We start from the raw sequence: 24,875 nt of genomic DNA, 5'->3' as shown, positions 1-24,875 counted from the left end.
TGTTACATATAGGTAGAGGGGGTAGTTGCTAGGAAGGACTAATTAGAGTCAAGTCAACTGAGCAATAAATAAGCTAAGACTGGAATAACAAATTTGGTAAGACCTCTGCATAGCAGCAAATTGGCATACAGATGATAAAAGAGTTAACAATAGATGTAAGAACTAAATTGGAGTCCAGTGGTACCTTTAAGACCAACAAAGTTTAATTCTGAGTATAAGCGAGAACTGAGTGACTTAGCATATCTAGTGAGATAAGAAGCTGATATCTCTGTTAAGCCTTGGGGGTTCCATTATCCTAAGTGTTGTAATAACTTGTAATTCAGCAGTCTTTCGTTCCAGTCTGTTTCTGGAATTCCTTTTGCAATAAAACAGCTACTTTGAGGTCCCCCATTGAGTGCCCTGGGAGGTTGAAATATTCTCCTACAGATTTCTCAGTTTTGTGATTCTTGATGTCAGATTTGGGTCCATTTATCCTTTGGCATAGGATTTGATTTGTTTGCCCTATGTAGAGAACCGAAGGGCACTGTTGTCATTTAATGGCATATACAGTGTTAGAAGATGAGCAAGTGAATAAGCCTGAGATGGTTTAGTTGAAGTTGTTAGGTCCAGTGATTGTGTTGTCTGGGTGTATGTGGCAGCAAAGTTGTCATCTGGGTTTATTGCAAGCTCTGGTACCTTGAATCCATGTTCAAGTTAGATGTTGCATTATTTTGAGTGAGGAGTTGTTTGAGATTGGGGGGCAGTCTGGTGTGCAAGAAAAGGTTTGCCCCCCAGTATTCGTGAAAGTGAACTGTCATTATCCAGTAGAGGTTGTAAGTCAGAAATGATGCATTGAATTGTTTTGAGTTGAGAGCTGTATGTGATCACTAGCGCTTTTCTGTTATTGTCTCTTTGGGGCCAGTCTTGCAACAGTTTTCCTCTTGGTACCATTCTGGCTTTGTTGATTTGTTCTTGACTTCATCAGGTGGATACTTTAGTTCCAAGACGTTTTGTTGTAGATCCCTCAAGTGAGAATCTCTGTCTGTCGGTTTGGAGCAGATGCGGCTATAGCGTGGAGCCTGACTGTATACAATGGATCATTTGGCATGTTTAGAATGGTAGCTGGAGGCATGTAGGTATGTTTGTCAGTCAGCAGGTTTCCGGTATAAGGTGGTGTCTATGTATCCATTGTGTTTTTTTACCGTAGAGTCTAGAAAATGTATTTCTTGCATAGATTGTTTCATTGTCAGGTTGATGGTGGGTTGAAAGTTGTTGAGTGCCTGATGGAATATGTCCAGGGCTTCTTTACCATGTGTCCAGGCAATAAAAATATCATCAGTGTATCACAGGTATAAGAGAGGTGGGAGTGGGTGGGAATTTAGGAAGCGTGGCTCCAAGTTGGCCATAAAGATGGTAGCATACTGTGGGGCCATGCATGTGCCCATGGCTGTACCTTTGATCTGAAGGAACAAGTTGTCATCAAATTTGAAGTGGTTATGGTGAGAACTAAATGACACAGTTTGGTGGCAAAGTCAGCTGTGGTATTGTCAGAAATCCTTATGGCTTTAGGTGCTTTTAAAAGAAACCTAAATGGCAAATCAAAACTTGCAAAGAGAGGAAGGAAAGTCCTCTACTCCCCAGTCTTTCACCCTGCCCCTGTCTCCCTGTGCATTGCTGCTTCTCTCTGATGCTTAGTTATTCACCCTGAGCTTTTGATAGACAGAAATCAAATTAAGTTATGCTAACCTCTGGAACCACCCTGATCAGAAATACAAGTTACACCACTCAGTAAGCAGTTGGTCTCCCTTTTGTGTTTTAATGTAGATTTCACAACTGTGGCTTCAGTGGATACCACCCAAGAAGAAGAAGGAGCTCAAGGAGATGACGACTTAGTATTCGCCTTGGAAAATGATGAAAAATCACACCCATTCCCCCATCCACGATGGTCTACTAGAGTTTTTGCCGCAGAATGTGTTTGTAAAATAATCAGCCAATGTGAGAATGCGGGCGATGTTCACTTTGACATAGCGTTGGCACAAGAAATGAAGCAAAGGGATTCAAGAGGTATGTGCTAACAACTGGAAAATCATGCAGTTCAAAGTGCAACTAAAATGCATTCTGACAAATACTGGCTTAATTAAATACATGGTAAGGATTTTCAGTATTAACACAGCAACTTTTGCACATGCTGTAACACAACATGCAAGCTGAAAGGAAATTGAGTATGATGACAACCTGTGCTTGTTGCCAGTGATTTTTATATCAGCAGTTTATAGCCTAATGTAGCCCTCATGTATGTATAGGTGCATGCTTCTGAGGAAGATAAAGAAGAGGGGAGAAATGGGCTTGAAGCTTTCAGCAGCCCGTACTACTAAGACAAAAATAATAATATGTTACTTATATGAAGAAATATTTTCTTATATAATTCTTTTTGGTTTCATCCTCAGATGATTTTCTAGTGTTGCATTTAGCAGACTTGATCCGCATGGCTTTTATGGCTGCCACTGATCACAGTGACCGGCTTCGTCTTTCTGGCCTTCAGATGCTGCTAATTCTTGTTCGAAAGTTTGCAGCTGTACCAGAGCCAGAGTTTCCTGGTCATGTAATTCTGGAGCAATATCAAGCAAACGTAAGTGGCTTTTTCATTCTCAAGGCTTGAGGGGGGGGGGCATTTTTTCATCAATTTTTATCCTTCCCCCACCTTAAATTTAAGCATTATTATAAAATAAGGTGTGATTAGTGTTGTATTCTGCACAGGCTGAACGGAAACGGAACAGAGTTTACTGAAACTGTGTTATTAACAAAGAAAGAAAGAAATCTGTATGGATTTGTGCGAAGGTGGAGGGTGACTCTCCAATTCCCTGCTCATGCTGTTTTGGGGGGTACCCCATCCCCTAGAAGCAGCATTTCAGGGGGCATTTTGGGCTTCAGCAGGAGGGGGTATGGCAAGAAAGATATGCTCTATGGATGGAAATCTACAACCCCTGACAGGATCCCATACAATTAAATCAGTAAGAGTTCACATAATTTTAGAAATTATTTTTTTTATTTTCATTTATAGTTCTCCTTCCTCATTAAGACCCAAGGCAGATTATACTAAAAAATTTCAGTCCATCAGTAAGCAGATTGCTGTTATATTCAAATGTTACTGTATTTTGGAAAGATGCCTAATAAGACAGAGATTTCATTTGGGCTGGGATTGTAGAACAGGTAAAAACGCAAATAATGCATGCAAATATATCTATTTAAGGCAATAAGACAACAAGTGTAGGAATGACTTTATCCCTAATAAGTCATTTTCTGAACCAAACCATTACACTTCAACTTTGCTCCTTGTACAGGAAAACTCTCTTGAACAATTCTGTTTCTCACATTTTGTGAAATGATAGAAATGTGGGGGCTTCCTGATAACTTCAGGCAGATCATTCCATAATGCAGGACCCACCATAGGGAATGTGCATGAACAGGCAGTTGCCAATTTTATGTGTTCACAGGGTGGTACCTAGGGATGTGTGCCAGAAAAAGGTATTTTTTAGATCTGAATTTTTTGTGTTCACAGGGTGGTACCTAGGGATGTGTACCAGAAAAAGGTATTTTTTAGATCTGGATTTCAGAGAGGTCATGATTATTGGTTTTCCAGATTACTTGGGTCTCCAATACTGGTTCAGTATTCAGATGTGTGTGTGTTTTCAGAATTATTTGGGTCCATTTTTCCCTATGGCGAATCTTTCGGGGGGGGGGGAGCTGGAGTGGTTGTTTTTAAAGAAAATGACACCAAATTGAAACAGAGTTGATGCTGCCTATCCACTAAAGAACCCCCTAGTTTCAAGTGAATTGGACAAAGGGGTTCAGTTCTGTTGGCCCCCTGAACAAGGTGCCCCCATCAGGGGATAATAATTCCATGCTTTCTCCCGGGCAAAGAATAGACAAACACACAAGAGCAAGCACCCCCTGGCCAAAAGCCTCTCAATGGAAACAGAATCAACAAGCCCAACAAAACCAGCGTCAAACCAGAGAATCCCAGCAGAACCACAGACCAATATGGCCAGCTCAACACATCCAGTGTCAAACCAGAGAACTGAAGCCAAACCAACTGAAACAATGGAAGGGAGTCCTGCTGGACAGAATCAGTTGCAAATCAAAGGAGCCAAGCACAAACCAGGGCCAATGTGGCAGCACAAGGCTAACATAACCAATGTCAAACCAGCAAATCCCAACAGAATTGACCTGGCAAGCTCCCTTAATGTGCAATTCTGTTTGTCTGTGAGCGTGTTCCCTTTCCCTCCTGTTGCCTCGAAGCCTGACAGAAGCACCCTGCCCCCAGGTTTGGAGCTGTACAATGCTGGTTCTAGATATTTCTGAATATTCCTGGAAATATTCAGGATTGGGATATTGGTATAATACAGAATCCTGAATATTGATCCGGATGCCAAATATGTCCCAAAATTACCAAGAATGTATTTTTTGGGTATATATTCAGACCAGATATATCTGAGTGCACATCCCTAGTGGCACCTTCAGAAGAGCTGTCGCAGCATAACTTAGTATGAGGCAGTTCTGTGGGTATGTGGCTTTGTAGATGATAGCTAGCATATTGAATTGAACCCAGTAACAGATTAGTAACTGATGGGAGTGTTTGCAGAAAGGGAGTGATATGCAGATTCCATTTGGTACCGTATTGTAGCCAGAGTGTGGCATTCTGTATCAACTGTTGTTTCAGAGTTGTCTTAGGAGCAGACTCATGTACTCATTATAGTAGTCTAGCCTCAAAAATCACAGCATGGTTCCCTTATGGCCAGGTCAGCAGAATCAAGATAGGGGGCTATCTTCCAGACTAGGTGAAATTGGCTTCTCCAGCACTAAAGCTGAATTAAATATCATCCCTAGGTTTTTAACCAAGTCAGCTGGACCCCATCAAAAGTGGAGAACATCATGTCCTTCATGATGTCAGCCTTCTCAACTGACATTACCTCCATCTTGTCAGAATTCAGTTTCACCTTGTTTACCTGTAGCCATTTAACTTTAGGTGTCAGATGTTGATTTCAGAGTTTCCACTGCATCATTAGGTAATTCGGATATAGAAATATAGAGCTGGATATTGTCAGCATATTGATGATATTCTGTTCCAAAACCACTAACTGTTTCTCCTAAGGGCTTTACATACAGATTGAACAGCATGGGGGACAAGACTGAGCCTTGTGGAATGGCGCAAGGCAAGTCCTACACCATAGAAACCTTATCCCCAACCTTTTGACTCCTGCCATAAGGATAATTTTAACCAATCCAAAGAACATTCCTTAGTCTTGACTTCTACTGATAAGTCTAGTAAGAGCAACAGAGAGGAATCACCTTTGTCTGCATTTAGATGGAGGTTGTCCATTAGGGTTACAAGCACCAACTCTGTGAAAGGGGTCTAGAGTAGATGATTTATCAAGGCCTGGAGTTGCTCTGCAGCTGCTTTACAAGATGTATACCCTGTCTTTCTTCCCACATCGGGGCCACCAAGATGGTTAGGAGCTTAAAAAACATAATAAAATCACAGCTTAAAAACCATTAAACCAACAAAAACACATTATTAAAACAATTAAAACCAAAGCTAAAACACACATACAAAAATATAAAAGCAACAGTTTAAAACATAAGGCAGTAAGGAGGAATCACTGGGGGAACAAAACAAATAATGTCTTCAGCTACTGGTGAAAGATGGCAACAGAATGGGACAAGTGATTCTCCCCAGAGACAGATTGGTCCCGTCATTCTTCTCTAGTGGTGATTTTGTAGCAGCAAAAATGTGAATTGTTGTTAGCTGATGCATGGTATCTAACCTTTCTTCTCTCAAGGCTGGGATACTGGTAGATTTTATACGTTTCTAAAGAATAATTATTTAGTTATTCTGATAGAAATTTTTGTAGTGATAAAAGCCTCTCTTTTTCCCCCTCTTCAGGTTGGTGCTGCACTAAGACCAGCTTTTGCTCCAGAAACGCCTCCTGATGTAACAGCAAAAGCATGTCAGGCAGGTTATAAATCCTTTGGCATGTAAACTCCATGGAGTCTTGAGCAACCCAGAGTAAAAGTTGGTAGAACAAAGAGGGATTTATTTATGTTGTCTATAAAATTAGTATTTGGAAGTACCATACTTTCAAGCTGACTATTAGAAATCATCTGATTACTGAGAGGGAGATGTCTGGGTGCCCAAGCATGCTTCTATGTTCTTAATATCATTATCACCCTTTTTTTGCTGTGTTATTAAATACCAATAATATTTTTGTCTGTCTTCCTTCCCTGGAAATACAGCTTGCAGCATTTCAAAAGTAACATTGTTCTTTGTTGTTTTCACACTAGGTTTGCAGTGCCTGGATAGCAAGTGGTGTAGTAAGTGACCTTAATGACCTTCAGAGGGTTCATCAATTACTTGTAATGTCCTTGAACAAAATACAGATTGGAAAAGAAGCACAAAATCAACTGTACAATGAAGGGACTTCAACTATGGAGATACTCGCTGTTTTAAAAGCTTGGTCAGAGGTACTTTTTAATGTACTTTTAATACACCACTCCAAAACTGCCTCCAGGCTCTGCTTCACAGTTTCTACAGCCTCCCTGGGATCCACTGGATTGAGCTGAGTGTCATCCACGTATTGCTGACAGTCTAGCCCAAATCTCCCAATAATTTCACCCAGTGCTTTCATGTAAATGTTAAAGCACATAGGGAACAAGGTGGAACCTTGTGGAACCCCATAGGCCAAAGGCCAAGGGGGTAAGCAGCAGTCCCCCAGCACTACCTTCTGAAACCAACCCTCTAGGTAGGACCAGAACCATTGCAGAACAGTACTTCCCAATCCCATCCCAGATAGGCAGTCCAGAGGGATGCTATGATTGATGATATCAAAAACTCCTGAGAGGTCCAGGAGAATCAACAGAGTTGCACTCCCTCTCCATCTCCTGGCACAAGTAATCCACCAGGGTGTCCAAGGCTGTTTCAGTCCCATAACTAGGCCTAAACTCAGACTGGAAAAGGGATCTAAACAGTTTGCCTTATCCAAGAAAGCTTGGTGTTGTCCAGCCTTGCCTGGGAGCTTCTCTGTGACTCCTCCTCTGTCGAGAGTGGGCCAGTGGGCGTCAACGTGGCAAACGGGCTCAAGAACAGAACATTTGAGACTGGATGATAATTATTGAGATCTCCATCATTTGGTGTAAAATTGAAGTTATAAAAACATGTTATTGTGGTGGTTTTATCGGATATCAGTATTTATATCTTATGTACCCAGGGAGCAATGCTCCCTCTAAGCGGTGGAGTTTTGTCAGCAAAAATTCTACTTTGTGAGCTACTGGCATTAAAGTTGTGAGCGAGCAATCTGGCTGGTGCATAAATTAGTTTGCTCTGGAGCCATACTTCCTGAGCTAAGACAAAAATGTGTGAGCTGGAGGCTAAAAAACTGTGAGCTAGCTCACACTAACTCAGCTTAGAGGGAACACTGTCAGGGAGTTACAGTCTTCTTTACAAGTAGGTAAGTAAAGCACATAAAGGGATCATTTGTACTACAGAGGGTGGTGGTTTGTGGTTAGAGGGCTACATCCCAGCTCTGAGTGATCACTGGTCTGACTGTTTCCTTGCCTTCTTCTCTCTGACATTGGCTCCCTTTCTTTTTTACCTGTTTTGCCTCTCAATTACAGGCACAAGCTGCCTCAGTCTGGGCAAAACTACATACTACTTTTGGGGCACATATAGATATGAACGTAATCTAAATAATGAAACTCACCAGGATCTGAAGAAATTCTGCCTTTATGCTTTTTGTGGAGTTGAGAGTTATAGCTTGCACCTTACCTGATTTTCTCAAATTCTGCTCCAATGTCCTATCAATAAGATTTTCTTGTGTATTTGCTCTTTTAATAGGTATACATTGCTGCAGTTCAAAGACAGAAGAAACAAAGTGACATCAAGAGGTCTCCTTTGGTCATAAACACCACAGACAACAGCTCTAGAGGTCATGCACCTTCAGCAGATGAACTCTTAGAGCTAGTCCAAGCAGATCTGGGGAATTTGAGCAAACTCTGGCTGGCTGCCCTCCAGGATTTTGCTCTCTTAACTTTGCCACCAGAATATGTCTCTCAGCTACCTGCTGAAGGTAAGAAAACAAACAGAACTATAAAGTTTCACCAGAAAGGCAGCTGGTAGAAACACACAGTGTCAGACACTTTCTAGGACACAAGCACAGAATTTTCTCAAACTGAAATGTAGCATCATGGCAGCATATAATGCTGCTTTTTTTCAGATTCATAAATTGGAACATACTTTTCAGATTACAAATTACTGGATTTTGCATCGTTTCGAATAATAATACTTGTAAAGAGTAACTTTTCAGACTCTTAAGAGATTTATTTATTTCTCACATTTTTATCCTGCCCTCTCGCAAGTGGGCTCAGGGCGGCTCACAACAAGGGCACCAAGTGCCAGTATAAAATATTAAAATCAAAATAAAACAATCAGATTAACATTAATAAAGTGCTCAGTGGTATTATTGCTTCTGTTAAATCAAGATGGAGGCTTGAGAATATTAACCCAGGGGATATTAACCCAGAGCCCATTTCGGCAACACCGATCCATGGCGGTACTGTAAAAGTTTTATATTGGGCCGTCCCTCATGGAAGTTGGTGGAGGTGGTAGTGGCGGCTCCTAATTAAAAGCCTGGTGGAAGAGCTTCATCTTGCAGGCCCTGCAGAACTGTGAGAGGTCCTGCAGAGCCCTGATCTGCTCCGGGAGCTCAATCCACCAGGTAGGAGCCGTCACCGAAAAGGCTCTGGCCCTGGTTGCCACAAGCCTGGCCTCTCGGGGGCCTGGGATCACAAGGTGATGTTGGGTCCCCGACCGTAGTGCTCTCTGGGGTATGTATGGGGAAAGGCAGTCACTCAGGTACATCAGACCCTGGCCATATAGGGCTTTAAAGGTAAGTACCAGCACTTTGAAGCGGATTCAGAATGCTATTGGCAGCCAGTGCAGCGCTTTCAGCACAGGCCGGATGTGGTCCCATCTAGGGAGACCCATCAGAAGCCTGGCCGCAGCATTCTGCACTAACTGCAGCTTCTGAATCTGCGACAAAGGCAGCCCCATGTACGCTGGCATCAAAGGCGCCCCATCAAAGGTCAGGAGAGGGAACCCCACTCCACGACCACCCAGACACAGGACCTCCGTCTTCGCTGCGTTTAGTTTCAGCCGGCTCAGTCTAAGCCAACCAGCCATGGCTTGTAGTGCCCGGTTTAGATCTTCTGGGTTGGAGTCCGACCGGCCGCCCACCATCAGATAGAGCTGGGTGTCATCTGCATATTGATGACACCCAAGCCCATACCTCCAATCAATCTGGGCAATGGGGTGCATGTAGATGTTAAACAACATCGGGGAAAGCACCGCCCCCTGAGGCACACCGCATCCAAGCGGGTGCCTTCGGGACTGCTGTTCCCCAAGTGCCACCCTTTGTCCCCGACCCTGGAGAATAGAGGCAAGCCATTGGAGGGCAAGCCCCCATATCCCCACATCGGCAAGGCGGTGGGTCAGCAGCTGGTGGTCGACCGTATCAAACGTGGCCGACAGATCTAACAACAGCAATACTGCCATACCACCTCGATCCAGATCTTACCGGAGGTCGTCAGTAAGGGCAACCAGCACTGTCTCCATCCCATGCCCCGGGTGAAAACCGGACTGCAAGGGATCTAAAGTGGAAGCGTCATCCAGAAAGCTCTGTAGCTGCACTGCCACCGCCCTCTCAATTAATTTGCTCAAAAAGGGCAAGTTGGACACCGGCCAATAGTTAGCCAATTCGGTCGGGTCCAGTGATGGTTTTTTCAGGAGGGGGCGGACCATCACTTCCTTGAGTGCCCCAGGGAACCGCCCCTCAGAAAGGGACTTGTTAACAATCTCCCTCAGGGCACCTCGAAACCCCTCGTGGCCTGCTTTAATGAGCCAGGAGGGGCACGGATCAAGGCTGCAAGTGGTTGGGCACGCAGATACAAGCAATCTGTCAACTTCCTCCAGGCTGAGTGGGCTAAAACAATCCAAATCCAGAATCAAAGATGCGCAAGGGGCCTCGAGTTCGCTCACTGTTTCAACTGTGGCGGGGAGGTTGCGGCGGAGCGCCAAGACTTCATCCATGAAATAGCTCGCAAAAGCCTCACAGCCAATATCCAATTTGTCACAGCCAATATCCAATTTAACTATCAAACACACATGATATAAATAATAAGTACTTAGTATTCTTAGGCTGTTTGGTAAATGCCAAATATTTATTGCTTTCTACTTGTAGGCGGTGCTTTTTATACTGCAGAGACAATGGAAAATTCAAGGCCACACTATCAAAACTCCTGGGCTCTGATTCTCCATGCTACAGCATTGTGGCTCACCAGCACAGGTTTCCTTGTAGGTGATTCTGATGAGGGTCTAACTAATCTCTCGCGGCCTGTAACCCCAACTACTATGTGTCAAGATTCTACATCCAGAGCTGCAGTAAAATCACCTGAGGATGTGAATACTGACAGATTTCATCTTGTCTTGGGTTAGTGTCTGAACTTTCCTTGATTTCAAAGGTCATTTTTGCCAGGTGCTGTAAATTTGGTCTGAGCTGTTGTGTATATGGCAGTATATACCATACCACACACACTATTGTATGGGATTATTATAGAATATGATGATGGAATTATTGAATCAGCCAAATGTTTAATCTTTGCGCAGGACTGTCAAGCCACAATGGCAGCGAAACTGTATCCTGGTGTTCTGGAATTTAGAGTCTACTGCTGTCACTTTATTTGCATATGGAATTCCTAGAATTGCCAACTTCTTCTTGGGGAAATTCCTGGGGATTGTTGAGGGGTGGCTAGGGAGGATAAGAAGAAATGTGATACCATAGAGTCCAGGCTCCAGAGGTCCCCATTCCTCCAGGGGAACTCATCTCTAGTCTGGAGATAGATAAATTGTAATTCCAGGAAAAACCCAGGACCCACTTTGAAGTTGGTAACCCTAGGAATTCCTGTTGTAACTTCTCTTTTCTTTTTTTTTGGCCCCCCGCAGGGAAATTTTTGTTGTTGTTGCATGTTCTACACACTACAATTATGGGATGGGGGAAGGGATACTAATACCCTAACACTAATACTATGGGTGATGGGTATAGGAAATCTAATACATAAATCTACTGGATAGGGAAAGGAGTACTACAATTCTGATCTATTCCATCTACTGGATTTGGGGAATGGGTAAGACTAATACATGTCACGATCTGAGAAGTTATAGAAATATTGTTTTTAACCTAATATAACACGTTATGTTAAGATTTGATTCAATTATTAATACATCTTTAGTAGCTTAACGCAATTTCTGCACTTAATACTATTGCCTTAGTTCTAGAGTCTTTTCTTCCTGCGTTTCTTCGTTTTCTGGAGTTTCGGAGTGGCCGCTCCTTTCTCCGATTCAGATTATTCTGATGACGTGGAGGTTTGACTTGTTGAATCCTGTGAGTAGGATTCATCTTCTTCTTCCTCCCCATCCGGTTTTAAGTTCTTTTCCTTCTGCTTCTTTTTTGTGTTAAACACTTAGTCCATACATTTTTCCGCTTTTGGAAGAGAGTCAATTTTATATTTTTTTCCCTGGAAATTGAAGCTCAGCCCTTCCGGGAATAACCATCTATATGGTATTCCCTTTTTTTGCAGAGTGAGAGTGAGCATCCTGTAGCGTTTCCTATGTTTTCTAACTTCGAAAGGGATTTTCAAAATTTTTACTTCATTCTTGATTTTTAAGGATTTTCCCATTGTTGACTTTAGCACCAGTTCTCTGATAGATCGTTTCGTGAATTTCAGATAGATTTCCCCAGGTAATTTATTTTTCTTTATAAAATCCAGATAAGTCCTATAGGCCGCATCCATCTCTTTTATTAAATCTTCTTATTTGTAATCCATTAATGGGGCCAAGAGTTCTTTTAAGTCCTCATTTTTCTCTTCGGGGATCCCATGAAAACATAGAACATACATGGATCTATCCAGCTGAAGCTGTGTTATTTGTATTTTATCAGTGGATCTTTCCTTCTCTGCTTCATCTACTCTTTTATTAATACTCTGTTTTTCCATCTTTTTCAATGTTTTCTCAGTTGCTGAGGTTCTTTTATCCATTTGATTCAGCTGTTTTTTGACATTATCAAGCTTAGTGTTGAGATTAGTCATCTGCTCCATTAGGGGGCGCAGTGCATTTGCTAGCAGTGCGGAGAAATCTGTAGTTACTTCCTGGTTCTGGGAAGGAGTCATTGGTATGTTATTTCCGGTCACCAGTTTTTTATCTGGCACTCTCCGTCCTCTCCCAGCAATGATATCAACAAGAAGTAAGTTTTCCAAAACAAGGCAAAAGTTATACAATTTAGTCCCGCTTTGTATACTTTAGCAGTTTTTGCATTCGTTTAACTGCTTATGCACTTATTTTAGCAAAGTCTTTTATTTTCGATTTAAAACCATTTTTAAAGTTTGCTCAAAGAAAAAAAGGGGGGTGTTTGAGTTCCTCTCCCCAACGCTTCAAACTTAGGCGCTTCCAATTGCTACCAAGGTTCAGTTCGCTTTTTTCACCTGAGCTTTGCTTAACTCACGATTTGGAACTTTGGAGATCTTTGGAAGCATTTTTAGAAGTTTGATCATGGTCGCTTGCTCCGGCAGTCGTCTCTGGGCGCCATGTTGGCTCCGCGGCGACGGTACCTTTAGGGGAAGAAGGTGAGCCTCAATTCCTTGGTCGTCACCTTGGAAGAGGCTCTCCTCAGCTCCCCAGGCTTGGGTTCTGCTACAAAGACCCCAAGGAGGTCCGGGACGAACTCAGACCCCTCCCGTCAGCCGGGTCTTGGCGCGTCCCCATCAGAGCGAGACGGGACGTGTCAGAGCAGCAAAACGCTTAGACCGGAAGTCCCTGTTGTAACTTCTCAATTGGTATTGCTGTGCGGATCATTTACCTCTTACCTTTATCCATAAAATTAATATTTACAATAATGGCACTGTCCCACATCTCCCATAGGAATTAGTGTGGAATTCCTCTGTTCTCCTCGGTCAGATGCTGCAATGGAAAATATTACTGCTTGTCTACATGCTCTCCAAGTGCTGCTTGATGTTCCTTGGCCAAGGTCCAAGATAGGTGGTGATCAGGTAAAAATCTGATTTGGAAAACCTAAGTATTATGGCAATAATGGGTCTGTTATGATAAATTTTTGTCCAACTGGCCACCATCTCCATCATGATGTGTGATTACATAGCCACAATGTGGAGGCCATTTGAAATCACTTCTTTGATGCAGCTGTTACAAATAGTGAGCTGTGCTTCAAGCTTTAGCTTACTGCACAGATTGGTCCTAGTTGTGTGGTTTGTTTCCAGGAATATTGGAAAAGAGATTCTGCACACAACATCTGCTTAGCCACACACAAGGCAGTTTATTCTGTGTTAAACAGCTGCTGTGGTGGCTGTGTCACGAGAAGCAGTGCTTTTTGTCATGGAATTTGTTTACCATTTTATCTGATATCCTCAAATTTGTAGCAGTAGAAAAGAGCAACAGTCTAGTAGCACCTTAAAGACTAACAAAATTTGTAGCAGGGTGTGAGTTTTTGTGAGTCACTGCTCACTTCTTCAGATATCTTCAGGTATCTGAAGAAGTTAGCAGTGACTCCTGAAAACACATACACTGCCACAAATTTTGTTGATCTTTAAGGTGCCACTGGACTCTTGTCTCTTCTACTGCTACAGACTAACACGGCTACCCATCTTGACTTACCTCAGTTTCGTGACACTTCGCAGCATAGAAACCATACTCACTTTAATAGCGCTGAGAAGCTTACAGTCTAAAATAGAGAGAAGGAAGTAAGATGAAGTTAAGAGTCACAGGGAGGGATATGTATTCAGTTACATGTATTTGGATGATTTCATTGTGATATAAGAAACTATGGCACTGTGCCTACAGCTTTACAGGCTGTTTAGGACTGCAGATTAAGACAGCAGGAGACTGATGTCTGCAGGTGATTTCTGAAGATATGGGCCAAACTTATTCAGCATCATCAGCAGAGTTTTGTCATATGCTTTCAGACTGTTATTGGGGACCATCAATACAACCTGAGGCCATATTTTAGAAACATTGTAAGATCCTGTTATTTGTTGGTGTACCACCTATTTGGGGTTTAAAACAAACTACATTTGTCTTATCTGGCTGCGTCTGGTGCAGAATCTTCTAATCAGTGATGGAAAAGTATTATCGATACTTGCCAGTGTGTTCCTAAGCAGCTGAGCAGTTTTGTGTGTTGCACCCACAGTTAGAAAGCTGTTTAGTTTAAACGTATATAGTGAATGGAGTGTTGGAGACTTGGGCTCCTTATTTAGTCAGGAAGCAAAATAATATCACTTGACTTCGCAGGGGTACTATGAGGTTGAAGTGGAACATGATATATGTTAATGAAAAAGGCTTGCTCATTTCTGTTTCTGTAGGAGCTGAGTGTTGAGCTGCTGAATGTTCTGCATCGACTTATAGTGACCAGAGAATCCCCCGATATTCAACTTGCTGCTCTAGAAGTTGTCTGGCAAATTCTTTTTGCAGCTCAGGAACATGTCAAGGAAAAACGGAGAAGTGCAGAAGGTATAATTTACATGATAAAATTGCCCAAATTTGGTATGAAAGTGGTTAATAAATGAACTGATGATCTCATTGCCAGTGGCATTATCTATATATCTAATTCCCAAGGCGCCCCCTGCATGCAGTTATCTAAATCCGCACATCGGGGGCACCTGGGGGGCAGGGAGATTTTTCTGTGCACATGGGGCAATGCCCAGGTGTGCAGAAAAATCTGAAAACTGTAAAAAAATATAGGGGGGATAATTAAATCCCCCAAAAAGGAAAAGAGCATCCCCTGCGCATGCGCAGGGGATGCTCTTAGAAAGGCTTCGCTGCCACCACCACCAGAGAGGGGGAGGGGGAGAAGGCTTGGCCAGCCGAGGGCTGTAAGCTGCTCAGCCCTCGCTGCCGCCCGGGGGGGGAGGGAGAAAGTTTGGTGGGCCAGCGAGACCTCACCGCCACCGCTGCTGAGGGGGGGAGGGAGAAAGGGGGAGAAGGCTTGGCAGGCTGGCAACGCCTCGCTGCCACCACTGGGGGGGAGGGAGGGAGAAAGTTCGGCGGGCCAGCAAGGCCTCACCGCCGCTGCCGCCGCTAGGGAAAGGGGGAAGCTTGGAGGGGCGTGGGCCTCGCAGTGGGTGCCAGGGACGGGGGACAGGGGAGAAGGCTCACCTGCGGTTGCTTCCTTCTCCCGTGGAGCTTCCCTCCCCCACGAGTATCGCGGGTCCCCCTTCTTGTATTAATATAATTTGGAATTTGCACTCCATATTAATTTCCATATTTCTCCTGCCGTATAGAGTTTATCTTTTCTTGGGGGGTAGTGGGGTCAATAGGATGATGGTTGGTAAGCCATTTACCCTTCTTTGTGATAACTAGCATAGCTATTTAGTGTGTATTTTCTAGAATTAATCAGATTGTTTGAGACGTTTGTCCCCTACACAGTACATTCTCCTGTATTTCATGCAGGAAGGGATATGTGGACAGACTTGTTTCTATACATGGATCATTGTTGTGGAGTTGGTGATTATATTTAATTTTGTTCATATGTACAGAAATATAGCCAACTGTTGTTTATAAAACTTCAAGGAGTAAATTTAACAAAAAGACGGTTGACTGCTTTATATTCTTGTTTTCCCTTTCCTTTTTAGTGGATGATGGAGCTGAAGAAAAGGAAACATTGCCAGAGTTTGGAGAAGGCAAAGACACAGGAGGCTTGATTCCTGGAAAGTCCTTAGTCTTTGCAACGCTTGAGATGTGTGTGTGCATTCTTGTTAGGCAGTTGCCTCAGCTTAACCCTAAAATAACAGGTAGTCCTGGAATTACAGCTGGAAAACCTCAGTTGTTATCAGAGAATGGAAGTAAACTGGTATCAGCAGCATTAGCTATCCTCTCGGATGTTCCTGCAGTCTGCTCACCAGAAGGTAGGGTCCAGTCTCTATATACATACATCTACAAATTTTAACAGGGGAACACTCCTAAGTATTGGGGAGATAAATGACTTTTGCTATTATATTTCCAGAATACATTGAGGCAAGATGTTTCAAGTTGTCCTTGGTCTTTAAAATTAATATATATAAGAGAGAACATAAGAGAGAAGCCATGTTGGATCAGGCCAGTGGCCCATCCAGCCCAACACTCTGTGTCACACAGTGGCCAAAACGCAGGGGCCATCAGGAGGTCCACCAGCAGGGCAAGAACTCCAGAAGCCCTCCCACTCTTGCGCCACCCAAGCACCAAGAAGACAGAGCATCACTGCCCCAGACAGAGTGTTCCATCTGTACCTTGTGGTGAATATATCAAGATGGGTAGCCATGTTAGTCTCTGTAGCAAGTAGAAACCAACAGCACCTTAAAGACGAACCAAATTTGTGGCAGGGGATGAGCTTTCCCCTATATATTTATCTAATTCTCTTGAAGCTGTCTCAGCTTGTAGCCGCTGCCACTTCCTGTGGCAGTGAATTTCATGTGTGAATGACTCTTTGTTTTTTGTTGTTGTTGTTTTTTGCCCCCCAAAGGGGATTTTTTTTAATTTGCATTTCTAAAACAACTACATAACTATAACGAAAAAAGGGAGGGGAAGACTAAGACTATGGGAGACAGAAAAGAAGGCACTAAAAGCCCAAGTGTAGAAGGTTATATATGCTTATAAAAATAAAAAGTTGTCACTCTTCACAATTAACTTCCGACCTGAGGAGTTTCCTTGATCATCGCTTCAATTAGTATCCAGCTTGTCTGTCTAGAGAGAGAGTAATTCCAAAGCTAATTAAGATCTCCCATTATGCTTTCCCTCCCTCCCCACAAACACAACATTGTGGAGCCAAGATTCTCTCAGTCCATACAGTCATATCAGTTGATCCTCTTCCTTCTCTGTTAATTCTTCTTTTTTAAACAGCATTAATGAAACAGGCTCTGTCCTATTAGTGTCGCTTTCCTTTTTCCAGGACTTTCACTCTCTTGTTGCTTCATACACACTCTGGTTAGAGAGACCGGTCATTCACTTTGCATGCAGACTTTATGGAACAACGGTAGTAAATCCTTTGTAATCGCTTTCTAATCTGCTTGCCACCATCCATTATAAGCTAATCACGGTCTCAATTTTGTCTATAATCAAGGATTCACCGTTTCTTAATATAAACACTGCCCTTTTAAAAGTACCGCCACGCAGAGAGCCGTTCCCATCGAACATCCCACGTTAGCCTGCAGATGGCACATGATTTTAAGCTGTTGGAAGAGTCTACATGCTTTTTCTTCTTCCTGTGAGAAGCTTTGGTCCCACCTTCCTCAAAATCTTCAATTGCCATTTTGGAGGGTTGTTTACATTTACCGATTAAAGTTGCCAAAGTCTCAAACGTCTGTAAACGCTTATATTGGAAAAGTTCTCTGATCCAGTCCTTCTACTGTAATCCATTGCTACTGTTAGCTCAGCTCCCCAGTCCCGCTTCATTCAATCGCTTGAGGGGGTAGGGCGTCCCCTCCCCCTTCCTGCTTTAGTCTGTGGGGGCTTCACAACAGAGCTCCAGTGTCTCGCTTTAACTTAGACTCACTCATCCATCTTCAAAACGATCCAACAGGGATCTCGCTAGGCAGATTAGAATTGCCAAACCTTCATACGCTTGTCCCGGTGGTCGCATCGAACCCAATACTGGGAATCAGGGCAGGACCTTCGAGGCAGAGAGTAGCCCCCCTGTGCCGGCTGTCGGCCGGAGGTAGAGCTCTCCAAAGCCCCCTGGCTAGGAGCCCATTGCCTATGGGCTTCATGGGGGAGTGCGCACAATCGTGCTCCCTCCTAATCCCTGATTCATGGCACATGTCTCTTGGAGGAGCAGAGAGACGCGGCCATCGCTGAAGCACCGAAAACCGGACAGGAGCGTGTGAATGACTCTTTGGATGAAGAAGGACTTTGTTTGATCTCTTCTAAGATTACTGCTCCTTAATTTCATGGAGAGCCCATGAGTTCTTGTATTGTGAGAAAAGGAGAAGTACTTCTTTCTCTGCCTTCTCCATCTCATGCATAATTTTGTAAAACTTTAATCCCCCTGCTTCTCTCTACTCACACCATCACTACACCTCTTTCCCACAAGCTTCCACCTTTGCACGAAGACAGCCATAGGCAAACTTATCCTTCTTCATCTTGATGTAGTGGTTAAGAGTAGCAGACTCTAATCTGGAGAACCAGGTTCGATTCCCCACTTTTCCACATGAAGCCAGCTGGGTGATCTTGGGTCAGTCACAGTTCTCCCAGAGCTCTCTCAGCCCCACCTACCTCACTGGGTGACTGTTGTGGGGAGAGGAAGGGAAGGTGATTGTAAGCTGCTCCAAGACTCCTTTGGGTAGAGAAGGGTGGGGTACAAAACCAACTCCTCCTTTTCCTCTGCCTCAGCCACCTCCCAGGTTCCCATACAACCAAATCCTCCATCTCCCCATGGGCGCACATGAAGATACCATTTACTGAATCGGACCATTTGTCCATCAAGGTCAGTATTGTGTGCTCAGACTGGCAGTGACTCTCCAGGGTCTCAAGGCAGAGGTCTCTCATGTCACCTACTGCCTGGTCATTTTACCTGGAGATGCTGGGGATCAGTGTTCCCCCTAAGATGAGTTAGTGTGAGCTAGTTCACAGTTTTTTAACCTCTGGCTCACACATTTTTCTTAACTCAGGAAGGATGGCTGCAGAACAAACTAATTTATGCAGTAGCCAAATCGCTCACAAGTTTAATGCCAGTAACTCACAAGACTCCATAGCTTAGAGGGAGCATTGCTGGGGATTGAACCTGGGACCTTCTGCATGCCAAGCAGATGCTGTGCTACTGAGGCATGGCTCCTCCCCTCCCCCGGATGCATACAGCCCATTCTTAAACTCACTCACCAGCTCTTCTCCTTCATGGTGACTCTCAGCTGCCTCCAGCATTGTGCCAAGCCCCCCCCAAAAAATTACAATAGGTCCAGCAAGCTGCACCCTCCTTTCACCATGTCTCAGTCTGGGCGTCAGCACAGCTCTGTTAGTGAGCCATGGCCTCTCCCCTACTGATTTCTGTAGCCTCAAAAATAGCTGTTAATTCTGGGAAACATCCAGGCCCCAACAGGAGGTTTATTTAATTTATACCTCACCCTCCCCACCAAAGCAGGCTTAGGTTGGCAAGCCTATAACATGGCTGCTCCTTTCTCCTAGGCTACTGTCAGCCGGGGGGGGGGGGGGCTGTCGTAGCATTGCCAGCCCAAGTTGTTTTCTCTTCAGCAGCAGTTCCTTCCCTGGGATACCCACTCACCCGCCCACCCTCTCCTCCCCCCCGGCCATCCAGAGGCGAGCTGCTCATCGCCCAGGAGGCTCCCTTCTTTCCCGCCACCACAGCTGAACCATTGCACAGAGGAATGCAAAGAACAAGGACCTCTGAAAGGTCTGTACAGTCCAGCGCTCCGTCGCCCAGAGCAGCCCAGCGGGCGCCCCACAGAACAGCCCCTCCTCTCACTAATCCTTGCCCGGGATCCGCCCTCTCAGAGGTATGCTGCTTCTGCCACTGGAGGCTCCACCACAGCCGTGAGCAGGCCTCTCCCCTTCCACACATGAATACACCGAGCGAGACCTTGATGCTGTATCTGGTGGCCGTGAGTTCCACAAGACCAAGCTCTTCCCCCCCTCCCCCCTGCCTAATCAAGGCAATGGGAAGAGAGTTGATTCTTCCCATACACCAGCAGACAATGTATTTTTTAAAATGACTGACTTGAGCGATCTGTTTGCATAAGTAAATTATCAGAGCTGCAAATTTGCATAGGATTATTACTCTGAGATTACACTGCTTGTCCAAGTAGACCAGCGTTGCGATCAGGTTTTGTGTTCATGCATGTGTGTGCAGGTTAATTGCCAGAATTTTGTTAAAATGTCAATGGTTGAAATTAGGTTCTTGTTCATTAGCCTTATTCTCGCCTTTTTTTTCCTCCTCCCCTTAATGTGTGGTTATTAAATTGTAAGCTTTTAGACAAGATCCCATTCTTTTAATAATGTAATATTGTGCCTATACTGGTACCATACTATACTAGTACAATACTATAATGTTGTAAATGCTTAATCTATAAAAGCGATAATTAAATAGATTTGCAGCATAGAAACAGAGACTTCCATTTACTCATCCAATAAAGCACACCATTCTTCCTCCAAGGGTTAAGTAATGAGATTATACCATAGACATTGATCAAACACTTCCCAAACATGGATGTATTTGTTTTATTTAGCTGTCTCTTCTTAATACTGATCATTAATAGTGATTATTTTTTCATGTCTTTATCCTGATCTACAGGAAGCATTGCTGTTCTTCCTACTATCTTGTATCTGATTATTGGAGTCCTTAGAGAGACTGCTGTGAAATTACCCAGTCGCCAGTTATCCTTGACTGCAGCTGCATCATTGCAAGCTCTTAAAGGAGTTCTGTCTTCTCCCATGGCTCGGGCAGAGAAGAGCCGGACCGCTTGGAATGAATTACTCCGTAGTGCTTTGGTTACTATTCTTGACTTTTGGGATTCAGGTAACTGAAGGTGTTAAGAAAGATAAAATGTGCTTACATAATGGGTTGAATCTAGCTGAGAAGAGTTCATAGAGTCAACGGAGGGCATCTTTCCTCATCGTCTCCTTCTCCAAGCTGCCCATCATTTTCATGAAACTCCTCTGAGGATTGGTGGAGTCTTGCAAGCAAAATGAGCCCCAGTGGATGGAGTGCTGCAGTAATGATGAGGAATAAAAAATTAGCTCTTTTTCTTTCTTCTATTCATGGCTTGCTTTCATAGATCCTTAGAGAGGAGTTCCAGGACAAGCAGCAGGTTTCTTCAGAAAGAAGACAGATCGACTTTGCCAGCCCTTTCCATGAACTCTTCTCTGGTGGGATCTAACCCACTGTTCTCCTTTTACTTTCAGAAACGGAGGCATTTCAAAAAATAAGGAACAGATTATTGGAGGTAGAGCTATCCAATCTGTACAATGCAGCCAATAAGACCTGCTCTCTCCTTAGCTGTGGGATATTTCCCACTGTAGGACTTCTTCCTAGTTGCATCTACCAACCACAGACTCCAAAATTTTGTAGAATTTTTTTCTTGCTAGGCGTAATGTTTTATCTACAGCGATTTTAACTGGAAGATTTTAGCGTATACCCCTTACTAATAGACATAGCCCTTGTTTAAATGGAACTATTGAAACAGTGCCTTATGTGTTGTTAGAGTGTCCTTATTATAATAATATTAGACAAAGTATTTTATCCTCAATTTTATCCAGCAGTATGGATTTTCCTGATACATATCAATAGTTTTTTCTGCTTAACAACACTGATGACAACATAACTGATTCTGTGGCTAAGTTTTAATATGCTGCTGTTCTTATACGAAGTAATATACTGTTATTTTGGGACATTTTAATATGTGATTTATTCTATATTCAATCCTTTTATGTATTTGTCGTAATGTTCTCCCTTTTATAATGCCAATAAAGGTAAACTAACTAACTAACCCACTGTCAGGGTGCAAAAACAAGTGGCCTGTTAACCACTGACACCTAAAATGTTGGACCTGGTAACATGCCCCCAGGCAGGAATCAGACTTTTAATATATATATATTGTAGGACAGGACCACTGTTGTCTTTTGCTCCTTTAGTTCCTGCTTGATTTCTTTTATCAGCTTAGTCCCCTCATTCACATCACATTGTCTCAGTGGAGCTTGTCACACACATACATCATGATTATACTGTAAGCTATGCTATTTGGTGACTACTTCAGCATGAGGAGAACATCGATAGCATTCCATGTAAATATCCAGAATGGGTTAAAAACTTCTGTTTTAAAACACAAATCTAAGATTGTTTTCTTTGTTTATTGGTAGAAGGTCCTCATCAAGAATTGGATGAAGGAAGTCTGCTTACTGCAATTACAATATTTATTTTGTCTACAAGTCCAGAAGTAACTACCATGGAGTGCCTTCAGATGTCTTGCACTGAAAAATTTAAATTAGCACTGGAATCAAAAGATCCTATTGTAAGTACTATATATTTCTTAAATTTGTTTAGAAAACAGAAATTTGCTACCCTTGCCATATGTTTAGATATTCCACTGAACTGAATTCAAAGATGTTATTTTGTCTTAAAGCTCTTTTGATTTGTAGTTTTTATAACCATGTGACAACAATTAGCAGGGATGTGCTCTGTGATTTTATTATAGTGTCCTTTAAAACATCCTGCGCAGCAATTAATTTTTCCACATTTGTTAACACTAAGTTATCTAAGCAAGCAAGTCCTTGTGCTTTGATAAGTGGAAGAAAAAGGTTGTCTGGGTATGTCTGTGTGTTTTGCCTTAACCTTTTCTGCTTTTAAAGCAACATAGAATCTCTGCTCTGAGTTTTATTTCTGCCAGATGCAGTATGTCTTCCTTCTGCACTTTACTGTCCCTGCAAGCCCCCAGTTATTTAATTTTCCATTCAGTAAGTAGCTGTTGATTGTGCTGCATCCCACAATTGCCTGCAGTTAATCTGGCAGAGAGAACAGACTTAGAAGAGTAGTTAGATTTGAGTCTCTGTAAACCTCTCCAGTGTCTGATGAAGGGAACTTTGACTCTCGGAAGCTAACACCCTGAAATTCTTGTTGGTCTCTATGAACGTAAGAACATAAGAACATAAGAGACGCCAATGTTGGATCAGGCCAAAGGCCCATCCAGTCCAACACTCTGTGTCACGCAGTGGCCAGAAATACCAGTGCCATCAGGAGGTCCAGCAGTGGGACCAGGACATTAGAAGCCCTCCCACTGTTGACCCCCCCAAGCACCAAGAAGACAGAGCATCACTTGCCCCAGAGCCCCTATCTATACCTTGTGGCTAATATCCACTGATGGACCTCTGCTCCATATGCTTATCTAACTCTCTTTTGAAGCCGTCCATGCTTGTAGCCGCCACCACTTCCTGTGGCAGTGAATTCCATGTGTTAATCACTCTTTGGGTGAAGAAGTACTTCCTTTTATCCGTTCTAACCCGACCGCTCTGCAGTCTCATGGAGTGCCCACGAGTTCTTGTATTGTGAGAAAGGGAAAAAAGTACCTCTTTCTCTACCTGCTCTTTCCCATGCATAATCTTATAAACCTCGATCATGTCACCCCTCAGTCGTCTTTTCTCCAAGCTAAAGAGCCCTAAGCGCTTTAACCTTTCCTCATAGGGAAAGTGTTCCAACCCTTTTATCATTCGAGTTGCCCTTTTCTGCACTTTTTCCAAAGCTATAATATACTTTTTAAGGTGTGGTGCCCAGAACTGCACACAGTATTCCAAATGAGGTCTCACCATTGATTTATATAGGGGCATTATTATATTGGCTGATCTGTTTTCAATACCCTTCCTAATAATCCCCAGCATAGCATTGACCTTCTTTATTGCAGTCACACACTGTCTCGACATTTTCAGTGAGTTATCCACTACAACTCCAAGATCTCTCTCTTGATCAGTCTCTGCCAGTTCAGACCCCATCAATGTGTATTTATATTTAGGATTTTTGGCTCCAATGTGCATCACCTTGCACTTGGCTATATTGAACCCCATTTGCCATGTTGACGCCCACTCGCCCATCCTTGACAGATCCCTTTGGAGTGCCTCACAATCCTCACTGGTTTTTACCACCCTGAACATGGTGCTACTGGGTTAAAATCTAACTGTTCTATTGCAGACTAACACCTTCTGAGACTTAGAAAAAGTTCACAGGGACATTATTAACCTATTTTCACACAGATTATCTGCCCCGGGTTCCATGTTGTTGCAGAGTGGACTTTTTCCCTCCTTCCCAACAGAATCATGGTGTGTTTGTGCACCTCCTGGGGTTTCCCTAACTTCTGGCTTGTCTTTCTCAAAGCTGGTTCGCAGCCCAGTTTTAGGAAAGACTGCAGTAGAGCTTCAGTGGCCACTCTGTGAGTGGAAAAGTTTGGATTTTCCTGACCACTTGGCAGCCACTTTCCCTGACCCTGTCCTTGCAGCAGCTGTTCCCCCACCACTATTTTATTTTAAACCAGCAAATGAATATTTTATATCAGTATAATAATACATTGCCCTATATTTAGCATGTTCCCTAGAGAGTCCCAACTTCCATTTAAAAAGCAAGTCTCTAGCCCTTTCCATTGCTGAGACACAAGGGGGAAGGCATTTCTCTACAACAGATGGAGCTAGAAACTTGCTTTTTAAAAAAATGAAAGCTGGGAATTCAGAAGACTGGCTAAACATATTGTTACCAATATAACAATTTTCAATTGCCAATTAAGGCTCCAGTGGCCCAGGGGAGGAAGGATGGCCACTGCTGTGGGACTGGGGCAGGGAACCTGCAGGTAAACTTGCCATGTGGAAGCTCCATTGCTGTTGCACTGTAGCAGCAGCTGCACCAGTAACAGGGACCCCCCATTTTACTTTGTACATATCCCAGCATTTCTGGCCATGATTTTGGGCGCACAGTGCCCCCCAGGCCTAGATAGAAGGTATCCAGAATGATGTAAGCCACTTTCTCCCCATTGGGGAGAAAGGTGGGGTACAAATGAAGCAAATAAATCACTGGAGTAGCAGTCAGATGCTTCTGACTGGAACAAGTAGATTCTGTAGCAGTTATAGTGAACAGGGTGTGTTGAGAGTAGGACTGTTATAGATACTTCCAAAAACCAAGCTTTAAACCATTCCAGAAAGAGACAGGCATGGAATGGGTTTCAAACACTGTACACAGCGCAGCTTACAATGAAGAAAGGGTAAAAGCACATATTATGATACGCAAGTAACATGAATTGTTTCCCTCTTCTTCCTTATAGTCTTCTCT

General features: G+C 43.3%; 1 protein-coding gene across 1 annotated transcript in view; it reads left to right on the top strand.

The window, feature by feature from the left end:
• HEATR5A (HEAT repeat containing 5A) overlaps positions 1-24,875 on the top strand; it is a 91,441-nt gene that overhangs the window by 63,268 nt on the left and 3,298 nt on the right. The window contains exons 24-34 of the mRNA XM_015415208.1: positions 1,804-2,043; positions 2,427-2,608; positions 5,924-5,992; positions 6,322-6,501; positions 7,871-8,102; positions 10,272-10,520; positions 13,004-13,131; positions 14,455-14,602; positions 15,724-15,996; positions 20,367-20,591; positions 21,932-22,083. Of these exons, the coding sequence (XP_015270694.1) occupies positions 1,804-2,043; positions 2,427-2,608; positions 5,924-5,992; positions 6,322-6,501; positions 7,871-8,102; positions 10,272-10,520; positions 13,004-13,131; positions 14,455-14,602; positions 15,724-15,996; positions 20,367-20,591; positions 21,932-22,083 (2,078 nt within the window). The remainder of the gene's footprint in view (positions 1-1,803; positions 2,044-2,426; positions 2,609-5,923; positions 5,993-6,321; positions 6,502-7,870; positions 8,103-10,271; positions 10,521-13,003; positions 13,132-14,454; positions 14,603-15,723; positions 15,997-20,366; positions 20,592-21,931; positions 22,084-24,875) is intronic.

The sequence above is a fragment of the Gekko japonicus genome, unplaced genomic scaffold, assembly GCF_001447785.1.
Source record: "Gekko japonicus isolate JY-2015 unplaced genomic scaffold, Gekko_japonicus_V1.1 scaffold83, whole genome shotgun sequence".
NCBI lineage: Eukaryota > Metazoa > Chordata > Lepidosauria > Squamata > Gekkonidae > Gekko > Gekko japonicus.
This window is presented reverse-complemented; position numbering and strand designations above follow the sequence as displayed.